This window comes from Brienomyrus brachyistius, chromosome 11 (genome assembly GCF_023856365.1).
Source record: "Brienomyrus brachyistius isolate T26 chromosome 11, BBRACH_0.4, whole genome shotgun sequence".
Taxonomy (NCBI): domain Eukaryota; kingdom Metazoa; phylum Chordata; class Actinopteri; order Osteoglossiformes; family Mormyridae; genus Brienomyrus; species Brienomyrus brachyistius.
The window spans coordinates 20,437,972-20,460,572 of record NC_064543.1 but is presented as its reverse complement, the minus strand read 5'-3'; the positions used below and the strand labels follow the sequence as shown (position 1 = coordinate 20,460,572).

The 22,601-nt window shown below is 46.1% G+C and overlaps 3 protein-coding genes across 7 annotated transcripts; 2 read left to right on the top strand and 1 right to left on the bottom strand.

The window, feature by feature from the left end:
* Positions 1–1,205: 1,205 nt before the first annotated feature.
* cenpt (centromere protein T) lies at positions 1,206–10,968 on the bottom strand. 4 transcript variants are annotated; one of them, XM_049031288.1, is made up of 14 exons: positions 10,834–10,968; positions 9,032–9,126; positions 8,729–8,852; positions 8,490–8,628; positions 7,661–7,748; positions 7,347–7,483; positions 7,169–7,232; positions 6,445–6,590; positions 5,028–6,047; positions 4,554–4,931; positions 4,009–4,111; positions 3,699–3,857; positions 2,156–2,260; positions 1,206–1,639 (listed from the first exon to the last, which is right to left on the bottom strand). In XM_049031288.1, exons 2-14 carry the CDS (start codon positions 9,118–9,120, stop codon positions 1,510–1,512), a joined length of 2,682 nt encoding a protein of 893 aa, XP_048887245.1. In that variant the 5' UTR covers positions 9,121–9,126; positions 10,834–10,968; the 3' UTR covers positions 1,206–1,509. The 4 variants fall into 4 exon arrangements, with proteins under 4 accessions (XP_048887245.1, XP_048887244.1, XP_048887243.1 ...); XM_049031287.1 differs by lacking the exon at positions 10,834–10,968 and adding an exon at positions 10,413–10,543; XM_049031286.1 differs by lacking the exon at positions 10,834–10,968 and adding an exon at positions 10,150–10,221.
* On the top strand, positions 10,820–13,206 carry LOC125751889 (THAP domain-containing protein 11-like). Its single transcript, XM_049031289.1, has one exon. The coding sequence runs from the start codon at positions 10,820–10,822 to the stop codon at positions 11,585–11,587; it is 768 nt and encodes a 255-aa protein (XP_048887246.1). The 3' UTR covers positions 11,588–13,206.
* Positions 13,207–14,775: 1,569 nt separating this feature from the next.
* On the top strand, positions 14,776–22,282 carry LOC125751591 (nuclear transport factor 2). Of its 2 annotated transcripts, none has more exons than XM_049030606.1 (5): positions 14,776–14,918; positions 19,917–20,037; positions 20,881–20,952; positions 21,055–21,153; positions 21,424–22,282. In XM_049030606.1, exons 2-5 carry the CDS (start codon positions 19,939–19,941, stop codon positions 21,535–21,537), a joined length of 384 nt encoding a protein of 127 aa, XP_048886563.1. In that variant the 5' UTR covers positions 14,776–14,918; positions 19,917–19,938; the 3' UTR covers positions 21,538–22,282. The 2 variants fall into 2 exon arrangements, with proteins under 2 accessions (XP_048886563.1, XP_048886564.1); XM_049030607.1 differs by lacking the exon at positions 14,776–14,918 and adding an exon at positions 15,037–15,160.
* Positions 22,283–22,601: the final 319 nt, after the last annotated feature.

Genomic DNA, 22,601 nt, shown 5'->3' with positions numbered 1-22,601 from the left:
GTCAGTCTTCGGGCAGACGTTCAAACGCTTTCCTAAACCACATGTCTTTAAACTGGGATGAGACCAAAAACATAGTAACATACACATAGCTGAAAGGGGGCGCTAGGAGGAAATGAACCCAAAATCCAGAGGTGTTAGACCACAGTGCCACTCATTCAGCCACCACAATAGCCTACATTCATTATTAGTAACTTATTTAAACGCCATGAGACATCTGCCATGTGACAGGAAGTGGGAGACCTTCCACTCAGATTCACCACTCAACCATGTCCATGAATTAAGAACACCGTAGGAGGCCCTCAAAGTACAGTTCTGTCTTCTCCAAAAACTTAAGACGATCCTGCAGAGGTAGATATTGATCGTGAAGGATATCTGAAATGCACCCTAGCAGCTGAAGTACTGTAACAGAATTACCAAACTGAATTCTTCTGTAAGGGTTATCGCGCACAGCACCTGCAGTTCTTCCGGTGCTGTTCCATCCGCGGACTAACGGATCAATTCCAGAATGCTAACAAGTTAAAGACGCTTCAGCTGGCAGATAAACAATTACGTCATGGACCCACACTAACGTGCCAGGAACTGCCGCCAAGGACACCCCCGACCTCCATTACAGCTGTTGGTGAACAGCAGAACGGGAACTGAACGCCTCTTTCAGAGATGAGCATAATAGAGAAGGAAAAAAAAACACTTTCCCCTTTTCCAAATAAGGGTTGTTTCTTTGGGTGGGACAGGGTATATTTAGTTTGCAATGTTCATTGTAGTAAAATAAATGTTGAGTGCAATTCAAAAGGGAGTATGTTCTGTCAAGGTTCACATAGCTACTGTTAATAAAGTCTGTATTTTCTGCTATGTGAAACAAGTTCTCACAAGACAAGTGCTGATACTTGCACAACTTAACGTATGCGTGTTATTTTGCTACATGCTATCCCTTTAATGACCAACAGAGGTCAGAAACGGAACAGCGAGTTGTTGTGATGCTTCTGGGGGACCTGGAGCCCATCACAGGCAGGGTGCAGGTTACTGAGAAGGGCGCTGTTCCATTGCAGGTCACATGTGACAGGGAAAACATGTCATTTCTCACACACACACACACACACACACACAATGGAGTCATTTATTCTGGTTAGGGTAATGATAGGCCTGGGCCTGGTTACAGGCAAAGAGAAAAAAAAATCAAACATATCACTTAAAAATGTTATTTATTAGAATACATAATGGCATTATTAACCCAAAATGCTGCATTTTTACTTGGGTAATATATAATATATCTTCAGGAAGAGGACCTTAAGGGCAGCCATCGCTCCCCAATCCACTATTGTTAAATTCCATCTGTGTGAAGAGCTCACATGCGAGTGGCTGTCCTTTAGAACTACTATGCTTAGTACATCACTGAACCAGTCTGATGCCTTTTCACTGGGGGACAGCCAGGTGGCGCTCAGGAACAGAAGAGCTGTGAAGTGGAATGCGAGGAAGGAGGATCGGGATCAAGACCAGCGCAACCATGCCGTTTCACCTCCTCGGCTTGGGCACGACCTTGTTCCCGCTCGTTGCCACGGGGATCAGCAGCTTCCTGTACTCTCGTGGGAGGTACCTCTCAATGAGCACGTTTAACGGCATGCTGTCTGTCACGAACCCTTGTCTGTTAGCAAAGGGGATGAGAAAAAACAACTTCACACAGTATTCATCTAAGTCTCTGGGGGTGCTGGTCTGCACAACAGCACTGTTAGGTGACAAAAAGCTATTACAGAGAAAGCCTACAGCCACCTAATGCAATTTTTGGTCATTTTATAATAGAAGTTTATTCCAAACACAGCAAGCACCCTTAAGAGGTTCCTGTTTGAAGGAAGCCCAGCCTGGCCCAGACCTCAGTATAGGGATGGTTTGTTGTTTCGGGGCCAACCCCATACCCCTAGTGTAGTGACTGTTTTTGGCCAACAGGGGGCTCCATACAAATGTATGGTTTGTGTGGTGGCAAACACCACCACGGCCTCTGTATGCACTGAATAAACACTACATTATACTATCAAATTACAGTATCATATTACAGCAGTGATTCTGAAGGCGAAGAGGCTAACAGATGCCAAGTGAGAGTGACAAGAGAATGTCAGAGGAAACTGGTATTCTTTAGCAAAAGACCGCAAATGAAAGAACAGACCTCCTCAGAAGCAGCTCAACGTCCTCCAGCTCAATGGTCTTCCTCTTGGCGTGCCTGGCGTAAACCTCCAGGTCCTCAGACAGCCGATCGAAAAACTTGTCCATGCTGTGGAACAGATCAGGGGTTCTGAGCTAGAACAGGCACATGCCCCACCTGCAAACTTCAGTCAGGTTCAGGTAGCGTTCCGCAAGAATGGTGGTGACTTGTCGGCTGGCTCTTAGGGGTCTGTATCCTGGGGGAGAGCTATTACTGATATTCAGGAATATACTGAAGCACTTACAAGCATGAACGAACTGGTTCAACTAGGAGTTTTGCTTTCACAACCAAAGATTTTGCATTAAAATGTGCAAAAGCACATCAGAGTGAAGGTCAAGTCATACTTCCCTTTTCCCTGGTTGCTTTCGTTTGGGGACAATGGGATGTGATGTAAATTTTGTCATCAAGTATTGGCTGCAGACAATTGGGGTTGTTGCTCATGTAGCCCAGATTTTTGTGTCAAGCAAAAACCTTGCGCTTCCATGCACATCAACCAAGATCAACCAACACCTAATCAATACTCTTGCATGTGCAAGAGTATTGATTAGGTATTTCCAGTAGGTGGCAGTGTGGTCTTTCACAGATCAGCGGTCAATAAAGTGTAGAGGAAGAAGAGTTATTGTTGTAATAGTAGTTATGGTGCACAGCTGTACGAGGAGGGTTGGAGGTACCTGCATATCTAATTTTTCCCCCATACAGTACAGAAATTATACCGAGGTATATGGTATTTTAAAAAGCAGCACCATTCTGCAATTTTGAAATCTTAGCAATAAAATTCACCAAAATAGGTGTGTGTGTGTGTGTGTGTGGGGGGGGTGTTGGGGTCCTGGCTAATTTTGTTAAGGATTCCTTCCTGCATTGTGCTTTATGACCATAATACTGCCCAAGTCTTGACCAATAACTTTAAAACTTCATAAAAGTTTACCCGTTTCACTACACTGCTTGTATTTGTTGCAATACATCTGCCCTCTGCTGGTCTGGTGAAATATCACTGCTGTTTGCATGCACCAACTGCAACCATCCACATCCGCAGCCAAATGTAGTATGAAGAGGCTGCTGCACACAGCAATTCACAGCCTGATCGCATACGGAATCCCATGCGGAAGAGCGAAGTACGAAATAGGCATAAATAAAAGGACATACTGACGCCGTGGTTAAAGGCAGATCTTGTGTGTAATAAGTGAGATCCGAGGAAGAACCAAGGAGAACAAAGTTAACATGATATCAAAAATGCTGTCTCTGCTGGAGCCAAGGGTTTTAAACCAGTACCTGTTTAAGGAATGACCAATACAGAAGTATAAACCCAGTTTGGTTGGCTAACCTACACTGAACTGTGAGGCTTTGTTAGCAATGGTCCGGATTACAAGTGATGAAGCCAATGGGAAAGAGAACACAGATAACTGAGGCATTGTGGGTACCAAAGGGCCTTTATCTAGGCAGCCCCAGCAGTACAGCTCCACCCCAGAGAGGCAAGGCCATGCCCCACCCTGAATTCCGACTGCCTTACACTTCCTTCAGCACCGGGTAGACGTCTGAGGACACGCGAGTCTTGGCGAAATGCTTGAAGACCGACATCAGGTAGCTCTTCGGCAAGCCCATCTCCTTCTTGGTGGCTGCAGCCTGGCGCTTCCTCTTGGGTTTGGCAGCGGGGGCCTGAGAAGTCTTCCTGGGGGAGGACACAGGGCGCCCATATTTTACACATGCGGCTTTGAAAAGAACACCCCATTGGGCAAGAACAGCGAGCCCCCATCAGAAGCACGGCATTACTGGTACAGCCCGCTGCCAAGCCCAGTGTGTCCAGTGCGGGCTCTACGTACTGTGCATTCTTCACCAGTTTGAGGAAGCCAGGTGTGGCAGCAGGCCCTGCCGTTTGGATCATCTTCTTCTGGCGGACGAAGGCTGGCGTCTTCATCGATAGCTCTTCAGTTTCAGCCAGGGCAGATGGAAACAGGCCGTATGAAATCTCCGTTCGTGCCATTTATTACCCGACACGAAAACACAAAACTGGCTGAAACTATCACTTGCATCCCCCATTTACCTTAGTTTCGTTTCACTAGTCAGAACTTTTGGACAGTAAAATTATTTTGCGTTTTCGTGTGTTGTGTGGTACACTGGGCTCAGTGGGCACCTCTGCTACCTCACCCTCATGGGCTTTGAGCTACGTTTTCGTGGTTAACCTCTGACACACATTCAGCTCGACATGTACATAAACCCTGCTGAATTATAAAGGCAGTCTACACAACGAATCCTAGTCATAGTTGCAATGCTTGCGTAATAGTGCACTGTACACCCTGTTGTATTTCCATTTAAACAAACTATTTGCAATGTTTCATTAGGGCTGAACATAGCCTTGGTGACTCACCTTCACTCTGGGAGCCATCATCTTCACTCTCCTCCATGCTCTGCCGCTCGTTCTCCCTGTCCTCATCTCCTAGACCTACATCAGTGCTGTGCTCACTCAGTGCAGGGGAGGGGGGGCGCATTTCAGCCTCTGGAGACTCCAACTGTACACTGAGACTCAGGTTCTCCTTGTCCTGGACCTTGTAGCTCCCCGGGGTTACAGCTGCTGTCCCAGCCATAGACTGTTCCTGCTTCCACGAGGCCCTCCGGCTGTGAGGCTCCTCCGCATGTGGGGAGTGGGACGGGGGTGAGCCCTCAGATGTCTGGCTCCTGCTTGACTCCTCTGGCCCGCTGTGCCAGCCCGCACTGGCCCCCACTGTCTCCACAGTGCCATCAGACTCTATATAAGAATATAATGGTGATAAGACAGCAGTAGAGCAAACAGGAGTCAAGGGCTGCAGAGACTCGACGTTCACTCACCTCGAACCACACCCACCTGTATCTGCCTGCCTCACGGAGGCGCCAAGGCTCCTGAAGCCCCGCCCCAACACTGCTGCTTCCAGGAGCTTGGCCCCGCCCTCCGAGTGGTATGCTCTCTGGCGTGCCACATGCTCCGGCCCCACCGCCTGCTGCTCGTCATCTCTTTGGCTGGTATCCAAACAGGCGGCCTCTTCCCCCTCAGATTCGGCCATCTTCCCATCCTGTGTTGCCTCCTCATCTGGCTCTCCCTTATCAGAGCCCCATGTCTCCCTGCGAGATCCGTCTAGCCTCACCCTCTCAGCCACCCCATCCTCGCCTCCTTCTTGCAGTGCTCCCTCCTTCCTGACCTCTGCACCGTCGACATTAACTCCGGCCTTCCCTCCCAGGCCCCCCTCGCTCATCCGGCCTTCCCCCTCGCTCATCCGGCCTTCCCCCTCGCTCATCCGGCCTTCCCCCTCGCTCATCCGGCCTTCCCCCTCGCTCATCCGGCCTTCCCCCTCGCTCATCCGGCCTTCCCCCTCGCTCATCAGGCCTTCCCCCTCGCTCATCAGGCCTTCCCCCTCGCTCATCAGGCCTTCCCCCTCGCTCATCAGGCCTTCCCCCTCGCTCATCAGGCCTTCCCCCTCGCTCATCAGGCCTTCCCCCTCGCTCATCAGGCCTTCCCCCTCCGTGTCACCCTCACAGCCATGGACTCCCCTATCATCTTCCTCTCCAGCCCTGTCGTCCCTGGGTTCCTCCTCCGCCTCTCCGTCCATAATCCGCAGGGAGCCATGATTTTCTCCCTGCTCTCCCTCCCTCGGTGGCCCAGCACCTCTCTCCACATCTCTCTGGATCTGCATGGCGGTGACGGTGTCCTTGTCAGCCACTGGGCAAGCATCCCCCGTCGGCATAGAGACAGGGTGGGGGTACAGCGCCGTGCTGCTCATGATGATCTCTGTGTCCGACACAGACAGGTCAGTGATGCCAAGCGTGAACTTCTCCAGCCCCCTAGTCTCACTCAGCATCCCTGGGGCACTGGCCAAACTGTGCTCCAGATCTGGGGGTGGGGGTGGGGGGGGGGGGGGAGAGAAATAATCCATTACATTTACAAGCTGGTATCCAGGGAGATGGTGCCCACTGTGATGAGCAAAGCGATTTCAGACCTGACATTATTGGAGAAAGGTTAGGCAGGGTCTGTATCACAGCTGTAAACTACCTCACACATGGATCAAAGCCCCCTGCACTCAAAATGACCCCCTACATCATTTTCTCATTACTGCCACAGATATTCATAAACAAGGCTGATGACTGCGGCCTCAGTCCTTCACCCAGAAGCAGCGGGGTGAGAGAGACTAGTCTGACCTGTGCTGTTCCGGATTTAAGAGCTAGACAGTGCAAAGTGTGTCAGGGAAAGTACAGAGGACACAGTGATGAAGCCAGCTGCAGTGAGGTACCTGGGTTCTGCTTACGAGCGAGGCGATTTTGAACGCCCTGCTCAAAGTCGTCCACGTCCACCGCCCTGCGTTTGACACCTCTCCTTAGCCCCCTCCTCTCTGTCTGGGGGTCTGCATGTGGGGTCTTCAGGGAGAGCACACTGGAGCTGAAGGGGTCAGAGGAGAGAGGACTCTGAAGGTGCCCTTTTTCCACAAACTGCAAAGCTCCAAAAGGGTGTGAAAGTGCACGGTGATGCTAAGCTAGCTACCAAAAGAGGGCGGTGATGCTAAGCTAGCTACCAAACGCTCAATCCAGCCAACAGGGATTATCTCACAGGTACCCAGCCACTGTGCATGTAAAACCCCTTTACAGGCAGCAAGTAGCCAGACTGTATAGAGCTAGCAGAAGTGAAGCAGTGCATTTAACACAGAGATCATGGTGGCTTTGCAGCACTATTAAAAGGTCTTGTGTCTTTCATATACAGATATTAATTACCTTTACATCACATTTATTTATTTGCAGGTGCTTTTGTCTAAAGTGTCATACAGCAGAGATCAGAGAGCAGTGTCAGAGTGTCCCTGGAGCGATGAGGGCTAAGGGCTTCTATGGGTACAGATTCCTAAGCTGATGAATGACAGCACCCATAGAACAAAAGCGAAATGATCATCAGATGACGTTACGACGGCCCCCATAACAGCACCAACAGTAGACTACAAGTCATTCAAACCACGTAGCCTGACGTACGCATCTGATCCGTGAGACGAGGAGTGATCATCCGGCTCATCAGACTTCGGCCCCTCAATTCCATCTAAAATATCAGGCAAACAAAACGTATACAAAATGTTAGTACAGAGCCGGACATGACGGAAGCAGATTTACTGCTATACAGCAGAGTATAAAGCAGGTGACTTTAGTGCTTTACCGACTCCCTGATCAAGCCCCCTCTCGAACATGGACAGGTCAATGTTCCTTTGGGGCCGCTTTCTGCTAATGCCCCTCACAGCCATTGAGAAGTTCGCAGTGGAAAGATCTGGAAGGTCCAGGTCCGACGTCCCTGTACTGTACAATAGTTAGAGCCATATTGTTAATGTCGAGCTGGCAAGACTGCATGTATATTGGATCATAAAATCACTCACGCCAAGGAGATTAATTTCATAATAAAACAGGAAGCGTGTTAATACAGAAGGCTAAGCCAGAACCAGGAAGGGCCAACACTTACACGTCACTCTGACATACCTGGGCCGGTTACTGTATAGGCTAGACTCAGCGGGACCGACAACCGGCCTCACGGGCGGGTCTGGGACCAAAAGGGACGATTCTGTTTCTGCAAAAGTCAAGAGGAGAGTGGAGGAACATGAGAAACTGATGTCAAATCAATACGAGTCAAGTGAAGTGGGCTTTACAGTCATACGAGTTATATACAGCGGCAGAAAATCTGCCTCTATAGCAACCGATGGATGTGCAAACAGGGAGTGATGGGGAGGAGTGCAGTGCAGAACAGGAGGGCTGGACACATGGATTTATATACATAGTGCAATGTGTATGTAAACAATATACAGCAGCAGCAGCAGCAGCAACCCATAAACCACAAACTAGAAACAATGACAGCCATGTTAGATGTACGTCACGCATCTTTTCATCACGTTATATAGCCCACAACCCCAAGGACACCTTTCGTTTGTTAAAATGAGAGTGCCATCTAAAAAGATGACAGGAAATGGGTGCAAAATTAGATTCTCCTTTTAGAAGCGAGAGACGACGACAGCTTCAAAAGGTTAAAACTATAAGCCTGTGAAATAAAAATGAAAACAAAGCAAAATTTTATACTTGGTTTCCATCAGTACATAAAAAACTACTTGACTACTTTGACTGCATTAATTTGACTGTGATACTAAATGGAAAACTAGCATCTAGCATAGTATTTCTGTAGCATTTACCCTGAAAATGGATGGAATAAATATATTAGATTGAATATCACCAATATGGTACAGCAAAACATTAATACCAAAAAAGGGGGAATTTTTTTAATAAAGTATAAAGCACCAGATGCAGCTAGACAACTGACCTGTGCGTAAAATTCCCCGCAGCAAACCTCGAGGGGTGACATCATCATTTAGGGATAAAGGAGATGCTGGGGCTGACGAGACACCCTTCCTGTATAAGGTGGCGGCTTTTTTCTGCTGGGCAGGTGGCCTGGTGACACTCTGGAAAGAAACGGAGGAGGTCTATCATGTCAGTGTCCTCCTCTTCCTAACCAAGATGTCAAGATGCCTGCTGTGATCCCGTCCAGTAATAGTTACTGACCTCACGCAGCCGGTCCTTCATCTTCTTCCGCAGGGCCACCTGAGGTGACAGCATCCCAGAGATGCTCTGGCGTGTCCTACTACTCCGTGTGACCACAGACGCCTGCTGCAGCGATCTGGATAGGCTGGAAGGAAGTTGTGCCATGCCATGTTAAATCAGAATTATTTGTAACGGTTCAAACACTTTTAAAGAGTTAATTAAAATCCCGGATGAAACGACGATCAACATACAATTCCCCAAAACAAAGCAGCAAATCTGCTTTAAGCACTGACGAGAGGCAAAGGCAGCAATCTGATAACTCACCTACGGGTGATCGGTGTCTTCGGGAGCTCCGTGTGAAGGACACCTTTCAGGAGGACGCGGGCAGATACGTCTTCGTCCATGGTATCCATTGCAGACTGCAATGGTTTCAATCCAGGAGTAACAAAACGATTCACTTATCGAGTTATACCGCATATACAGCAGCGATTGATCTGCCTTTTCGCAATGATGCCAACAACAACCAATTACCCAACTTATTAAAAAGATCTAACAGTGCACTGGATCTTGGTCTTTTATTTTAAGGCTACTGCATACTGGCTTCTCCGCGGTAAAACGACTTAAGGTAGCGTTTCCCCCAAAACTTACCGTTTTAGCACGGTTTCAGACAGCTAGCTGCGTACGTCCTCTGCTACGTAAATGGATCAATATGCAAATTAACAATTTACCGTTTCCGGATATTAGTTAATTCTTATTAACGATATAAGTAATTACAACATCACACTGCAAAAAGACATTTTTTACAGCTACTGTTGACGTTTGACTCCCGCCTATAAATTCAAGAAAGTTATCGCGATAGTTGTTGCAGAGTGTTGGGTTTTTGTGGGGAATTATGGGTGTTGTAGTCCCTAAACGTCAGAAAAGAACGAACGTTGCCATAACAAACCTGTATAGCTTCCAGTTTCACTTTATAACCCTTTTAAGGATGTTACTGTAGATATGCCTGTTTAACTACAATATTTATAGATGTATGTTAAAGTTGTATATACATGTTTACCATACCCTTCAGTCTCATGTTCCGCAACATCAAAGTTTGTTCTTTACGCCAATTCCGCCCAGTACGATTTCAGGTTGCTATTCCCGCCGCGCAGCAGCATAGCGTGCGTACTCCCAGCATCCTAGTTCTTTGTACTTGCGTATCGGTAAGACGTGCTCTCGAGATCAAAGTTTACTTCGTTTTTATTGTGAAATATTCAGTGCATCCATTATCCATTTTGTATGCATCATTAGTAATGTGTTTTAGGACAAGAAAACATGTATTGACTTTATGTCATACTGTCATGCCCTGGTCGTCAGATCCTCCCGTATATTTAAATCCGCGTTAGAGTATGTTTCCCCACTCCAGCCATTAACGTCGTTTTCATGTTGCTGATCGTGTTCACCTGATTTCAGCGACAACTGTGCTGCTTCCTGCGCCGAATGCGTGACAGAACAATCGGACTCAGAAAACATACTCTCGCACTGACTTAAATACACAAGACTAACTAACACAACTACAAACAGCTGATTACACTGGGATTCCACACTAGGTAGCGAGGGGGGCGTGACACACAGGAGGATCGGCGCGAGCAGGGCATGCACCATACTTACTTACTTATACATGTAGATTTGAGTACCCTTAAAATGATGTTGAATAACGACTTACGAAAATTTCAAGTTACGAACGGCCGTTCGGAACGTATCTCGTTTGCAAGTAGAGGAGCGTCTGTACTAGTATGAAAGTAAAACATCTTGACGATGCCCATAGCTTTCGAAAGCTTCTAACTACGATATATTAAAACCCTTATACAATATAATATTCTAATTGTTTCCGAGTTTAATCTATAAACTCTGATTAAAAGCGGAATTTGAACAACACCCTCCACTTTTGTTAACTATTTCGGTTTACCAGCAAAACAGGAAGTTGTTAGAATTGTGGGACGTGTAGTTCCGCTTTGGGGGCTGCTGGGCTAGATAACAGAGCGCCGAGGACCGAAACAAAATTGAAATTAGTGAAAACTTTATCAGGATTACAGATATCTGAATAAAACATTCCTGGAGTTGTAAATAAGCATGCCCGGATTCACCTGCTGCGTCCCCGGCTGTTACAACAACTCGCATCGGGACAGAGAGCTGCGCTTCTACACCTTCCCAAAGGATACGGCGCAGAGAGAGATTTGGCTGAAGAACATCTCCCGGGCCGGGGTCAGCGGCTGCTTCAGCACCTTCCAGCCCACCACGGGCCATCGAGTATGCAGTACTCACTTTGCTGGTGGCAGGAAGACCTATAGCATTCGGGTGCCCACCCTGTTCCCGCTGCGCGGTGTGAACGAGAGGAAAAACAAAAGAGGCAGGAGCAAGAAAGTGTCCGCCGTCCTGCCGATCATCGTCTCCGGCGCCGACTTTACTCTCAGCGGCGCGACCCCGGAGGAAGACGACAGCGGGGGCACGGTGCTGCCAAAGGGCCAGGAAACGAAGCCCGCCGACTTAACAGCGCAGGGAGACGGTCCGTGCTTAACCATCGAGGGGTCAAGTTTCGCAGCCCTTGCTGGCTTCACTGCCACGCAGCAGCCGGCGGCGCACATCGTCCCGTACACCACACCGGACCTCTGCGCGCTGGGCGCCTTGGATCACCCGTACTCGCTGAACATTGGCACTACGTCGGCCGAGCTGCTGAAGAAGCTCAACGAACAGCGGGACATCATCGCCCTGATGGAGATTAAGATGAAGGAGATGAAGCACACCATCCAGCAGTTGAAAATAGCGGAGGCGAGGCTAAATGAAGAAGTGCGGGAGAGGGATCGGATGCTGTCCGCTGCACTGGTGCGAAAGAAAGTTTGATCGTTGGAGTACTAAAATAAATACGGACAAGACAACATTTCGTGCTGCAAGGAGGTGTTAAATCATTTTGAAGCGATATCGGGAGGATGCTTCTTTTTTTCTACAAAAGCGATTATAGCTCGTTCCCCAGTGAAGAACTAGACAGACCTTTAAATGATTTTTTTCCTGGCATCACTATTTTTTTTTAAATGATGTCTATGTCAAAGTTCAGCAGCGTACCTTGGCATTAGGCATGCCTATGCTTGGCTCTAGTTATAATGGATGATCCAGGTGATTTTTCAGCTATGTGCTTTAAAGGCTTTTTAAGAACCTCCAAGCAGTCTGATACCAGCATATGGCAGGGAAAATGGGATTTGGGAGGAAATTTATGGAACGTGGGAGGGGGTGATCCTGTAAATGTGTGTTTATTTTGGCTCATGAATTGCTGTTTGACAAAATGCTACAGATGGAGTGTGCATTCATGTAAGCATCATATGAAGTGTTTCAATTTAGGGATGAAGCGCTTAGAAATACAACCACGCAATTTAAGCTGTTTAGTTAACAAGTGTTTTTAGTATGCCAGGTGTGTTTTTATGTTGTGCTTTGATATGACTGCATCGTTTGTTTTGGTTTACGGCATAACTTTGTAAAGTGATCCAAATACATATACTTGGTGTCCGAGGGTATGGTTAGCTATAGGTCTAATGAATTTGTATTCGTTATTCCTGTATGTCAGAAGTAGCCACAACAACCTAAAGTGCGAATGTTGAGGGAAAATTTAAATTTCCTCGGTTATTGAAATTGTGGGTTCATGAAATGTATAAAATGGGCTATTTTCTCTATTCCACAGCTATTAGCCTTTGGTTACGTATTCATCAAAGTGGGGGACATATTTTACAAACTGTCAGGGTCTAAATTACACTTGATCTCATTTATACAGTGTAGCCTCCTGAAAATGATTATATTATGGCTGTGTGGCACATGCATTGATACCCCTGACCCCAAATTGAAGAAACTTTGAGAATATATGTTGAGAATATATTCTAATTACTAATTGGTCATACGAATTATGGAATAGGATTTGTCTGTGCGTTATGTTTGATTTTTCTTCCTTGATTGTATGCTAAGTATTAGTATATACTCAAGAGACTGAAAACGATCTACTTTAGAATAATTACTTTAATATATAGAATTCATTTTCAGGATGGACTTCCATTCCATGTTAGCAAGTTTGGACATGTTGAGCCGCCACTCTCAGATGTATTGTATTTTTGGGAATGGAGGATCGCCCCATAATCCATAAGAGATAACCTAAGGGATGTTAAGCTTTGATTAGTTGGGGAAAAAGGGCAGGGAATGGTAAGTGGTTGGATTGTATTGGCAATCATATGGGGTCCGGGAAATATTACACAGAAAATATCCAGATTTTGTTATAACCAATTATAGTGACTATGAGCTGACATTATATGTGGCAAATAATGTCAATGGAAACATCTACCTACAAGAATAAATATCGTCCAAGGAAATGTATTTTGTTTTTCGTTGTCTTGTAAATAAAGATTTTTTTTTTTTTTACTATTGATAGCCTGCTTGTTTTACATTGTCAAAAGTTATGGGGAAATAAACTGGGCATATCTTTCTGCATTGATTATTCAGTTTGAAGGTACATGTTAAAAAGGTAATGCTAATTTCTACTGAAACTGGTAAAATTTGTTTAAATTAGGCTATTAATGTATATGTAAAACAGAATGAAGATCTACATAGCAGAAATTCATTAAACATCTAAGAATTTGTTTTATAAAATCACTTTGTGTGATAATTATACTCACTTAATTTGTAACCACAAATTACAATAGGAACTTTGGAGGAAATCAGACTGTTTCATTTAGTGTTCTTTATTATATTTTTGTTTTTCAATATATAGAGTGCTGTCAGAATCCAATAATGTAAGAACAGACACAAACATAATTCTTAACAAGAGCACATACTTACTATAACGTCAGGACTTCGGGGGCCTTGAGGGCATGTTACATACATAGATACACCATGTGGACAAAAGTATTGGGACATCTGATCATTACACATACAGGAACTTGTATGACATCCCATTCTAAATCCATAGGCATCAATATAGAGTTGGTCCCCTCTTTGCAGATATGACAACTGCCACTATTCAAGGATGGCTTTCTACAAGATTTTGGAGTGTGCCTGTGAGAATTTTTGCCCATTCATCCAAAAGAGCATTTGTGAGGTCAGACACTGATGTTGGATGGGAAGGCCTGGCACGTAGTTTCTGTTTTAGTTCATCCAAAAGTGTTAGATGGGGTTGAGGTCAGAGCTCTGTGTGGGCCAGTCTAGTTCTCTGACATCAAACTCACCCAATGATGTCTTTATGGACCTTGCTTTGTGCAGTGGGGCACAGTCATGCTGGAACAGAAAAGGGACTTCCCCAAAACAGCTCTGACAAAGTTGGAAGCATAGAATTGTTCAAAGGGTCTTGGTATGCTGAAGCATTAAGAGTTCCCTTCCCTTCCCTAAGAGTTCAACTAAGGGGCCAGGCCCAACCCCTGAAAAACAAACACATACCATTTTCCCTCCTCCAGCAAACTTTACATTTGGCACAATACAGTCAGATGGGTAATGTAGTGATGACACTTTACTGAACCCTCTGTAGAATATTTCTTCTGTCTATCTCATCTTGCTGTCCATGACACACATGCTGGTAAGAGCAAGCTTGGCAGTGAAGGGTAGCCACCCATAATGGCAACTGTGGAGCTTGCTCAAGGGTCCACAAGGCTGGGCTGGAACTGGCAACCTCCTGAGCCCACCAAGCCACACACTGCCCCTCGCAATGGTTTCCTGGCCTCTGCCAAACCCACATTCAACCATCAAACTGCCAGAGAAGTGTGTTCCATCACTCCACAGAATGCACTTCCACTGCTCCAGAGTCCCGTGGCAGCGGTCTACACCACTCCATCCAACTCTTGGCATTGTTTTTTGTGATGGGAGGCTTGTGTGCAGCTGTTTGGCCATGGAAACCCATTCCATGAAGCTCTCTTGCATAGATAGGTGCTTGATTTTATACACCTGTGGCCAAGGGTCTTAATGAAACACCTGAATTCAATGATTAAGAGGTGTGTTCCAATACTTTTTTGTTCATACAGTGCATATAAATGCATTATAATACGGACCTTACAGTGCGTCCAGAGCAGTTTTTTTTATTAATAAAAAACTTCAATTCCCAGAATGCAGCGCGGGCACCATCCGCTCACATTCGGAGAGGCGGATCGGCTTCGGCCGCGCTCGGTCTTCGCCATAACTGGGTAACGGCGGCTGCTGTTGTCGGCTCTGGGTAAGTTGCTATTTCAAACGAGACTGAAGGTTTTATTTCTAAAAGAAAAGCATGTGCACATATATATAAATATAAGTACTTATAGCCCTTTGTTGGCACGTTTTACAGAATAACGGGCTGAGTGTTTCTTGACAGGTTGCGGGTGGCCAGAAGTCCTTCGACACGCCTATGTTGCAAAGAGGGACTTTACTTTGGGCCCCACTGGCTCGTACCAGTGCTGAAACACTGAACCCAGCAGACTGGTGATGGCTGATATTTTTAGCTGGGGATGAAAGCACGTGTTGCTGGCGACATTGCATGTCTTTACTAACAACTGCGCAATCCGGAGCAGTTTCTTTTTCTTCCCCACCCATACATACTTCGCTAGTTTAACTACATGTAACAATAGCTAGCCCCGGCAAATGAATGGTGCTGCGCTCGTTTAAGTGGTTATTCCGGTCAAATTGCGTGACTGTTGCTAAATTCCATGAGCGCCTCATTAATGGTTATAAAAATTATTCTATTCTGATGTGCATAACAACCCATGATTGAATGAGACATGTCGATATCATAGGATTGGCTTTATTCAACTCCACGGTCACCATTCTGCACTCTTCCAGTTTGTTGTACAAGTTTGTTAGCAAAACCCCTTATAATGTATGTATAATATTACTTACCTTCATCTGATCAGCTCAATACGACGTAAACGATCCTGGCTACATTTAAAATGTCAGTGAAGCTATCAGCTATCGCAACGCCTGATTTAAGTTATGGTGTCTATAGAAACGCATCAATGAGCCACTGGTCTGGTCCCACTAGCTAGTTTAAAACGACTGACTGAGACAATATTGCATCCACCATTCTGTGGTATCATGTTATCTGGCTAAGCACCAGGCATGCAAGCCAAATGCTGTTGGTTATTCTGGAGGCAACTATAGTAATATTGCCAGATAGTCAAACACATTCTAGTCAAAAAGTGACAGGATCCGATTTCAAAGGGTGTTTCCAGTTGCATTCATTTACTTAAAGCTAAGCGATGCCTAAAAGCTGTTGCAGAGAAGGGCCTTGAGTGCTTTCATTTGCCCTAGGACAGGGCTATTCAAATCATGGTCCTCAGGCACTAAGCAGTTATGAAGCCCCTTGCCAATCAGAATCAGTAGTTAGTTTAATAACTACCTGGGAGATCTGAAAACACAGGCTGGATTTGGAATCAAGGGCTAGTTTTGAAGAGCCCTGCACTAGGAGTTGACCTTGATCTCAATCCCAGTGGTCTGTTGCACTTCTGCTCTCTTCCTTTTTCAAACAAAGTTACTCAGATCTTATTTGCACCTCATTTGTTTGCAGTTTGACCAGGGATTTAGCAGTTTTAAGGCTGGTTTCCTCATGACCGACTGAGAAATGGAACCATGCCTGGTTGTTTTTGAGTGCCCGTCACTGGTTGGGATGAGTGGGATAAAGTCTTTTCCTTATCTGTGATTCAGTGGCCTTATAGGAAGCTTTAATCTCACCTGAAATCTGCTATATTTTGCAGTAACATTCTGACACAACGAACTGCACAGTTAGCTTGTTGGATTGTTTTTTGGGGGGAGGGGGGGATGAGAAATGTAGGGATGTGAAATGACTGACGCTGCAAATCCGTCTCGCATGACGGCATGTTCCTACATAGTGGGATGAAACCTTGCTTTGATTGAAAAGATCCAAATGCTGAGTTATACAATGGACTGCTGACCAGTTACAGCAGAATCGGGTGGCCTTTAAGACTTGTTTATATAATTACAAATTTTTAGTGTCATGATTTAAAAAATTCTGTAGTTGCTCTTAACTGATGATTAGAATACATTTTAGTGTAAATGTACATAGCCTTTGGGTAATGATTCACTTTCTGTTTCCTTAAACACCTGAACACATTGTACCTCTACTGCGTAATGACATGTCATGATGCTGTCGTTTTTTTTTTTAAAACGAATTACAAAAAAATAGTGAATATCTGGTAATGAATTAAGAACCAGATTTGGTTTTCTGCAGGTATGTCTGGTTGCGCATCTGTGTAGCTTGATAACTGGTTTTATTAACTTCATTGATGTGAGGCAGGCCTCTGCTTGGAGCTTAACATACAGCCTGTTTGTGACAGACCTATCTTCCTGTCTCTGTGTGGGGCGGTGTGTGGAAACCGTGCACATAATCAGAAGGTTGTGAGTTCAAATCCCAGGGATGGCAGAATTATTTCAATGTTGGGCTCTTAAGCAAGGTCCTAAACCCCCACCTGTTCCGGGGACTGTCTGACGCCGCTTTTTTAGTTGTATGCCGCTTTGGATAAAGGCTTCTGTTTAATAAATATATGTGAATGTCCGTAGCTCACAGTGATAATCCTGTCATTGTGGCAGTAGCATGTCTCTGTGGAATGCCAGTGCTGGTAGCTGAGGAATTGTTCTATCTGATATTCTTGTGTAATGTTTCCCTCTTGGGCGTTTGGTGTTTCCACATAGATCTGGAATACATTCCCTCTTCTGTTTGTGGTGGTCATTTTCTTTTTACTGAAATCCAGAGGTAGAAAATTTGGGTCCAGAAAGTACAGATCCAGACCAAGGTTTTGTTTCAACCAACCAGCTGAGCATAAAGAGTCAGTCATAGAGTACTCAACTGGTTGGTTGAAATAAAACCTTGGTCTGGATCTGTACTTTCTGGGCCCACACTCCCTACCCTTGCACTGTGAACTGATTACTGGTGAATGAGCGTGAATCTCGTATGTAGAGATTTTTTTTGGATTTAAAAAACATTTTGCTGTGCAGGTCACGGAGGTTCACGTTTTGCCCAGTTACAGTGTTTGGGGGTGATTTTAATATATTTCATATAGCTTGATTGTGATCTAGGAGCTTACGTTCCTGGTATTGGAACAGCCTGTGTCTGGAGGTACTGTGTGGCTCAGCAGTTCAGGATTCTATGTCTGTTCAGAAGGTCAGTGGTTCGAGTCCCAGTGCTTCATTGCTAACACATTTATGAACAGGTACACAATACGTTGAAATATAGTTTAGTTGGGCCTCTATGCTGCCTCATGTAAACACATGATGAACAAACAAAATGTAAACATCATGTAAACACATGATGACAAACAAAATATGATGAAAAAATGTATAACATCCAGAAATTGCAGTACAATAGATATAGTGTACAAAACTATTCGATTTTGTGTCTGTGTGCAGTGTAGCGCTAATAAAGAATGTAATTAAAAAAAAAAAAAAAAAAAAATGTATGTTGCTTTGAAGAATAACGTTGTAAATTGCGGCTTTGGCAGAACCTGAACATCTGGCCGAACATAATCGCCAGGGAGGCAGTAGGGCTCTTGGGTACATCACGGTATTTTGAAATCACCGAGGGGGAGTCCTCCAAAATGCATGGGGTGGTGCTGCCCCATGATAAAATTCCACCCCCCCCCGCGCTAAATAGAGTATGGTATATGAATGTTTACTGTATGCCACAGTCTGGAATATAATGTCTGGAAGGTCTGACAGCATGGAAAGTTTGATACCATCCATGTCAGCAGGTGGTTGGTCACATAGGCACTCTATCTGCTTGCCCCATTATTGAGCTGGTCCATTGTCTCCATGTGGAAAGCTTGAGGAGCTATTTCCTATTCTCCTCTGCCTCCCCCCCCCCCCCCCTTCAGAGCCACTTACGCCTCTCTCAGGGTGAGATACCAGATCCAGCATGTCTGCCAGTGTGCTTCTGTCAGGATTATTTGGGCCCCTGGGGGGGAGCTGTTCAGGAGTGCGTGGGTTTTCATGAGGCTGTGTGGGAATGTTTGTGTGGGAGGGGGCTGCCTTTCTTTCAGGAGTTCTGGGCCCTGTAGTTTGTATGGCACTTTCACCTCTAAAAGGATGCAGCTCTATGTTACAGCCTCACGGCTGGTGTGTTGAGGGAGGGGGGGGGGGGTGTCGAAGTAGGTTTCTATTCTTTTATATTTTTTGATTCGCTTGGTGCATTTCTATTTGCACAGTCGATCCTGGCATACAAAGTGCCTGTTTAATAAACACTGTACGCTCATCCAGCTGTTTAATTAAATAGTCGCTGAGGCAGTTCAGTTTGCTGTCACACAGTTAGGCTAGCTGTGAGATTTTAACCAGGAACCATTTTTGCTGTCGGTGGTGTGGGGATGGATGGAGTGAAACGGAGCCCATCCTGACTCACTGGTGTGAGGCCCCTTGATGTTCTGACCTGCTGTCTTTTGTTGGCCTTTGTGTAACTGGATGTGGCTCTGCCACACCCAGGAATGTGGCCCTTGCAGACTGGATGCCAGTGGTCAGACAGAGATCTGCAGGACGGGGTGGGGCCGTGCGTGGTCCCCGTTAGAGCGGTGCTGAGACTATCAGGCTAAATTTAAGGTCCTGTGGCATTTCGGAGTCCAGGCTCTTTGTTTATACCTGGCTGCTCGGTGACTCTGAATCTTAACAGTGTCTTAACCCTCCGTTTTGGGGGAAGACCGTGATGGGGTTTCTGCTTTGGCATGTTCGATTTCAAATTTGTTTGGAGGAACACCGTGAAATTTTTATGCCACAGCGGCAGGGGAGGGGCGGGTGCACAACGGGCCAATGGGACAAGCAGCAGTGCGATGCAGTGACATTCTTTACAGACATTATTCTGTGGTATATGGCAATATAAGAAGGAGTGAATCATTAATAAGCTATCTGAAAGATTTCATTCGGTCTGTACTGCCGTGTTGTAATGCTGTGATGAAAATTCACCTGTGGCGTGAATTCTTTTGTGTGGGTTTGCATTTATCACATTGTGGGGATCAAATGTCAGTAACAAAATCCCTAAAAATCTGTGAATGCAAGCAAAAAACTGAAGTCTTGTGTTTTGTTTGATTACTTATGGTTAGGGTTAGGGCTGGGTAGGGATTAGGATTGTCATTGTTGGGATTAGGGTTATGTCCATAGGAATGAATGGAGAGTCCCAACAATGGTAGGAATATATACACTGTATGTCTGTGTGTGTGTGCTTGAATGCTGTCTTCCTCCACAGAGCCTGAGCTGGGTGAATCAGGATGGGCGACAAACCGATCTGGGAGCAGATTGGATCCAGCTTTGTGCAGCATTACTACCAGCTGTTTGACACAGACCGGACCCAGCTGGGAGCAATATACGTGAGTGTTGCCCTTCCTTAAGGCAGTTGCCACCTCTCATTGTCATAAGCAGCGTCTCTCCCACCTTTGAAGCCAGATGTTGGAAATAAAGAGGGAGACTGTAGCCAAACACATCAGTTAAATTCTACATTCTCAGAAGGATGCAGCACATTGACAAACATTTTCAATCCAGAGAACTTTTCTGAATTCTCTGATTCAAATACCGTGGCATTTTCAAGGAGTCCAAGGGCACATGCTGCTCTTAAGCCATTCCCCCTCCTTGACGAGTCAGAGCCACAGTGAGCAGGCTGCTCTTAAGCCATTCCCCCTCCTTGACGAGTCAGAGCCACAGTGAGCAGGCTGCTCTTAAGCCATTCCCCCTCCTTGACGAGTCAGAGCCACAGTGAGCAGGCTGCTCTTAAGCCATTCCCCAGCCTTGACGAGTCAGAGCCACAGTGAGCAGGCTGCTCTTAAGCCATTCCCCAGTGAGCAGACAGTGAGCCAGTGGGCATGCTGAGGCCCATATGGCGCACGTGTCCCATTTGCTAAAGCGTGCAGCGGGTGTCCAAGAGCTCCCCAAGAATCTGGACCTGATAGAGCCCATGCTGACAAAGACAGCAGGAGAGCAGCTTTATAGCATGAGAAGATATACAGCCTCTGAAGCTGCTCCTCCAGACCAGAGTGAAAGAGATCAAAGAGGGACGATGTCACTATATACTTATGTGTCTACTGAACGCCCAAGCGACGGTGAAGTTGGTTCTCAGGCTTCCTGAGGTTTCCTCTAATGCCTGCTGCCCTGTGGCTTATTATCTCAGGCTGTGGGTCTGTCTCAGGAGCCAACCTAAACCTCTCACTCCATTCCAGATTGATGCATCATGCCTTACATGGGAAGGACAACAATTCCAGGGAAAAGCAGCGATAGTCGAGAAACTGTCAGTAAGTCAGCTTAACCCTGCAGAGGACATGAAATGGGGGGAGGGCTGCCATCTGGACATCTGTGTCACTAATTTTCTCTACCGTCCCGTCTTGTTTTTAAAGAGCCTTCCCTTTACAAAAATCGCTCACAGCATAACGGCACAGGACCATCAGCCTACACCTGACAGCTGTATACTAAGTATGGTTGTAGGACAGCTAAAGGTGAGAGTTCTGGTTGATTATCAGCATTGGCACATGCATAATTTATTGAAAAATGTATCTGCGCAAAACTGTCGGTCTTCGTATACACATGTAGAGAGAGCATGCATTTGAATATCTGAACTTAATGCAGATAACTACAGTGGACTGACAGATGTTGGGATTATATGTGAGTGTATGGATAACGCCAGGTGGATGAGTGTTTACCAGTGTGTTCCCCTGTCTTAATGCGAGCTTCATCAGAGAGTAACTGTCCAGCCTCTGTTTGTGCAGGCCGACGAGGACCCTATCATGGGGTTCCACCAAGTGTTCCTCCTGAAGAACATTAATGACGCCTGGGTGTGTACCAATGATATGTTCCGGCTGGCACTACACAATTTTGGCTAAACGTGGGAGGCTGCACACGCCACAAGGGTGTGTGGACGGTGGCTCCCAGCCATTCACCCTCTGCCTGCCCCGCCCCACCTTGTCTTGCCCCACCCCAACCTGCCCTGCCATCACCCCCTCCCACCTCCACCTCTGACATCTGGCTGCCTTTGTGGCATCGCCCCCCACATCCATCCACGCCTCTCCGAGAAGTGTTCTGCTCCTACACCAGGATCCCCAATGAGCACCGTTCACGACGGCACTGAATCCGGAGCCGCACTAGTTGGCGGCTGGGATTGAGCCGTGAGGCCGCCATGCTGTGTAGTACAGACTGATGCGCTCCATAGCCGCGACGCTGTGGTCTTTCCGCGGTAATGAGCCAGACCTGCTGCGCCGCACTGTCCTGCATGCTGTTGGGATGCTCCAACACCTGCATCTGGGAGATGCCAAGGGAAACAAAACTCTCCTACCTTCACAATATTTTGTATTTTAATTTTATTCCTGTATTTTCCCTAATTCTTGTTTCCCCGATAGTTCAGTGTGATGTTGCCAGCATGCCTTAGTCATTGTACTTACTCTTTTATCGAAATAAGAAGCTATAATTTTTTTATGTGCTTCACTGGTTGCTCTAGCGATCCAAAGAACCAAACCATGTCTAAACCCACTCTGCTCCCTGCTGACTCCACCTCCCTGCCCTCTCTCCCTCTCTCCACTGCCAGGATGACATCTGAAGCCGCAACACAATAAACCCTGACTTTTTTCTTAATCTTGGAATCTGTGTTATTCCTCCAACCTCTTATCTGTCTTTGTCAGGATTTGTCAGCTTGTTCTTGTCTGTCCTTTTTGTGAATCTCTTAAAACACATTGCGTGTATGAATGTGCATGTGTCAGTGGTATGCTACTCTGTTGTGCCTTTTAGGCAGCATAAGCAGGAAGGTGTGCGACTGACATGGGTCTGGAACATTAATCCTGGTGCCCAAAAATCCTGATATGTTCAGCTGTTTCCAAGGGCAATACTGGGCTACTAAGTCGCCCACTAATAGCCAGGTTTGATGCAGTTTTCAGTGAGGTTTGTGCGTTGGTCT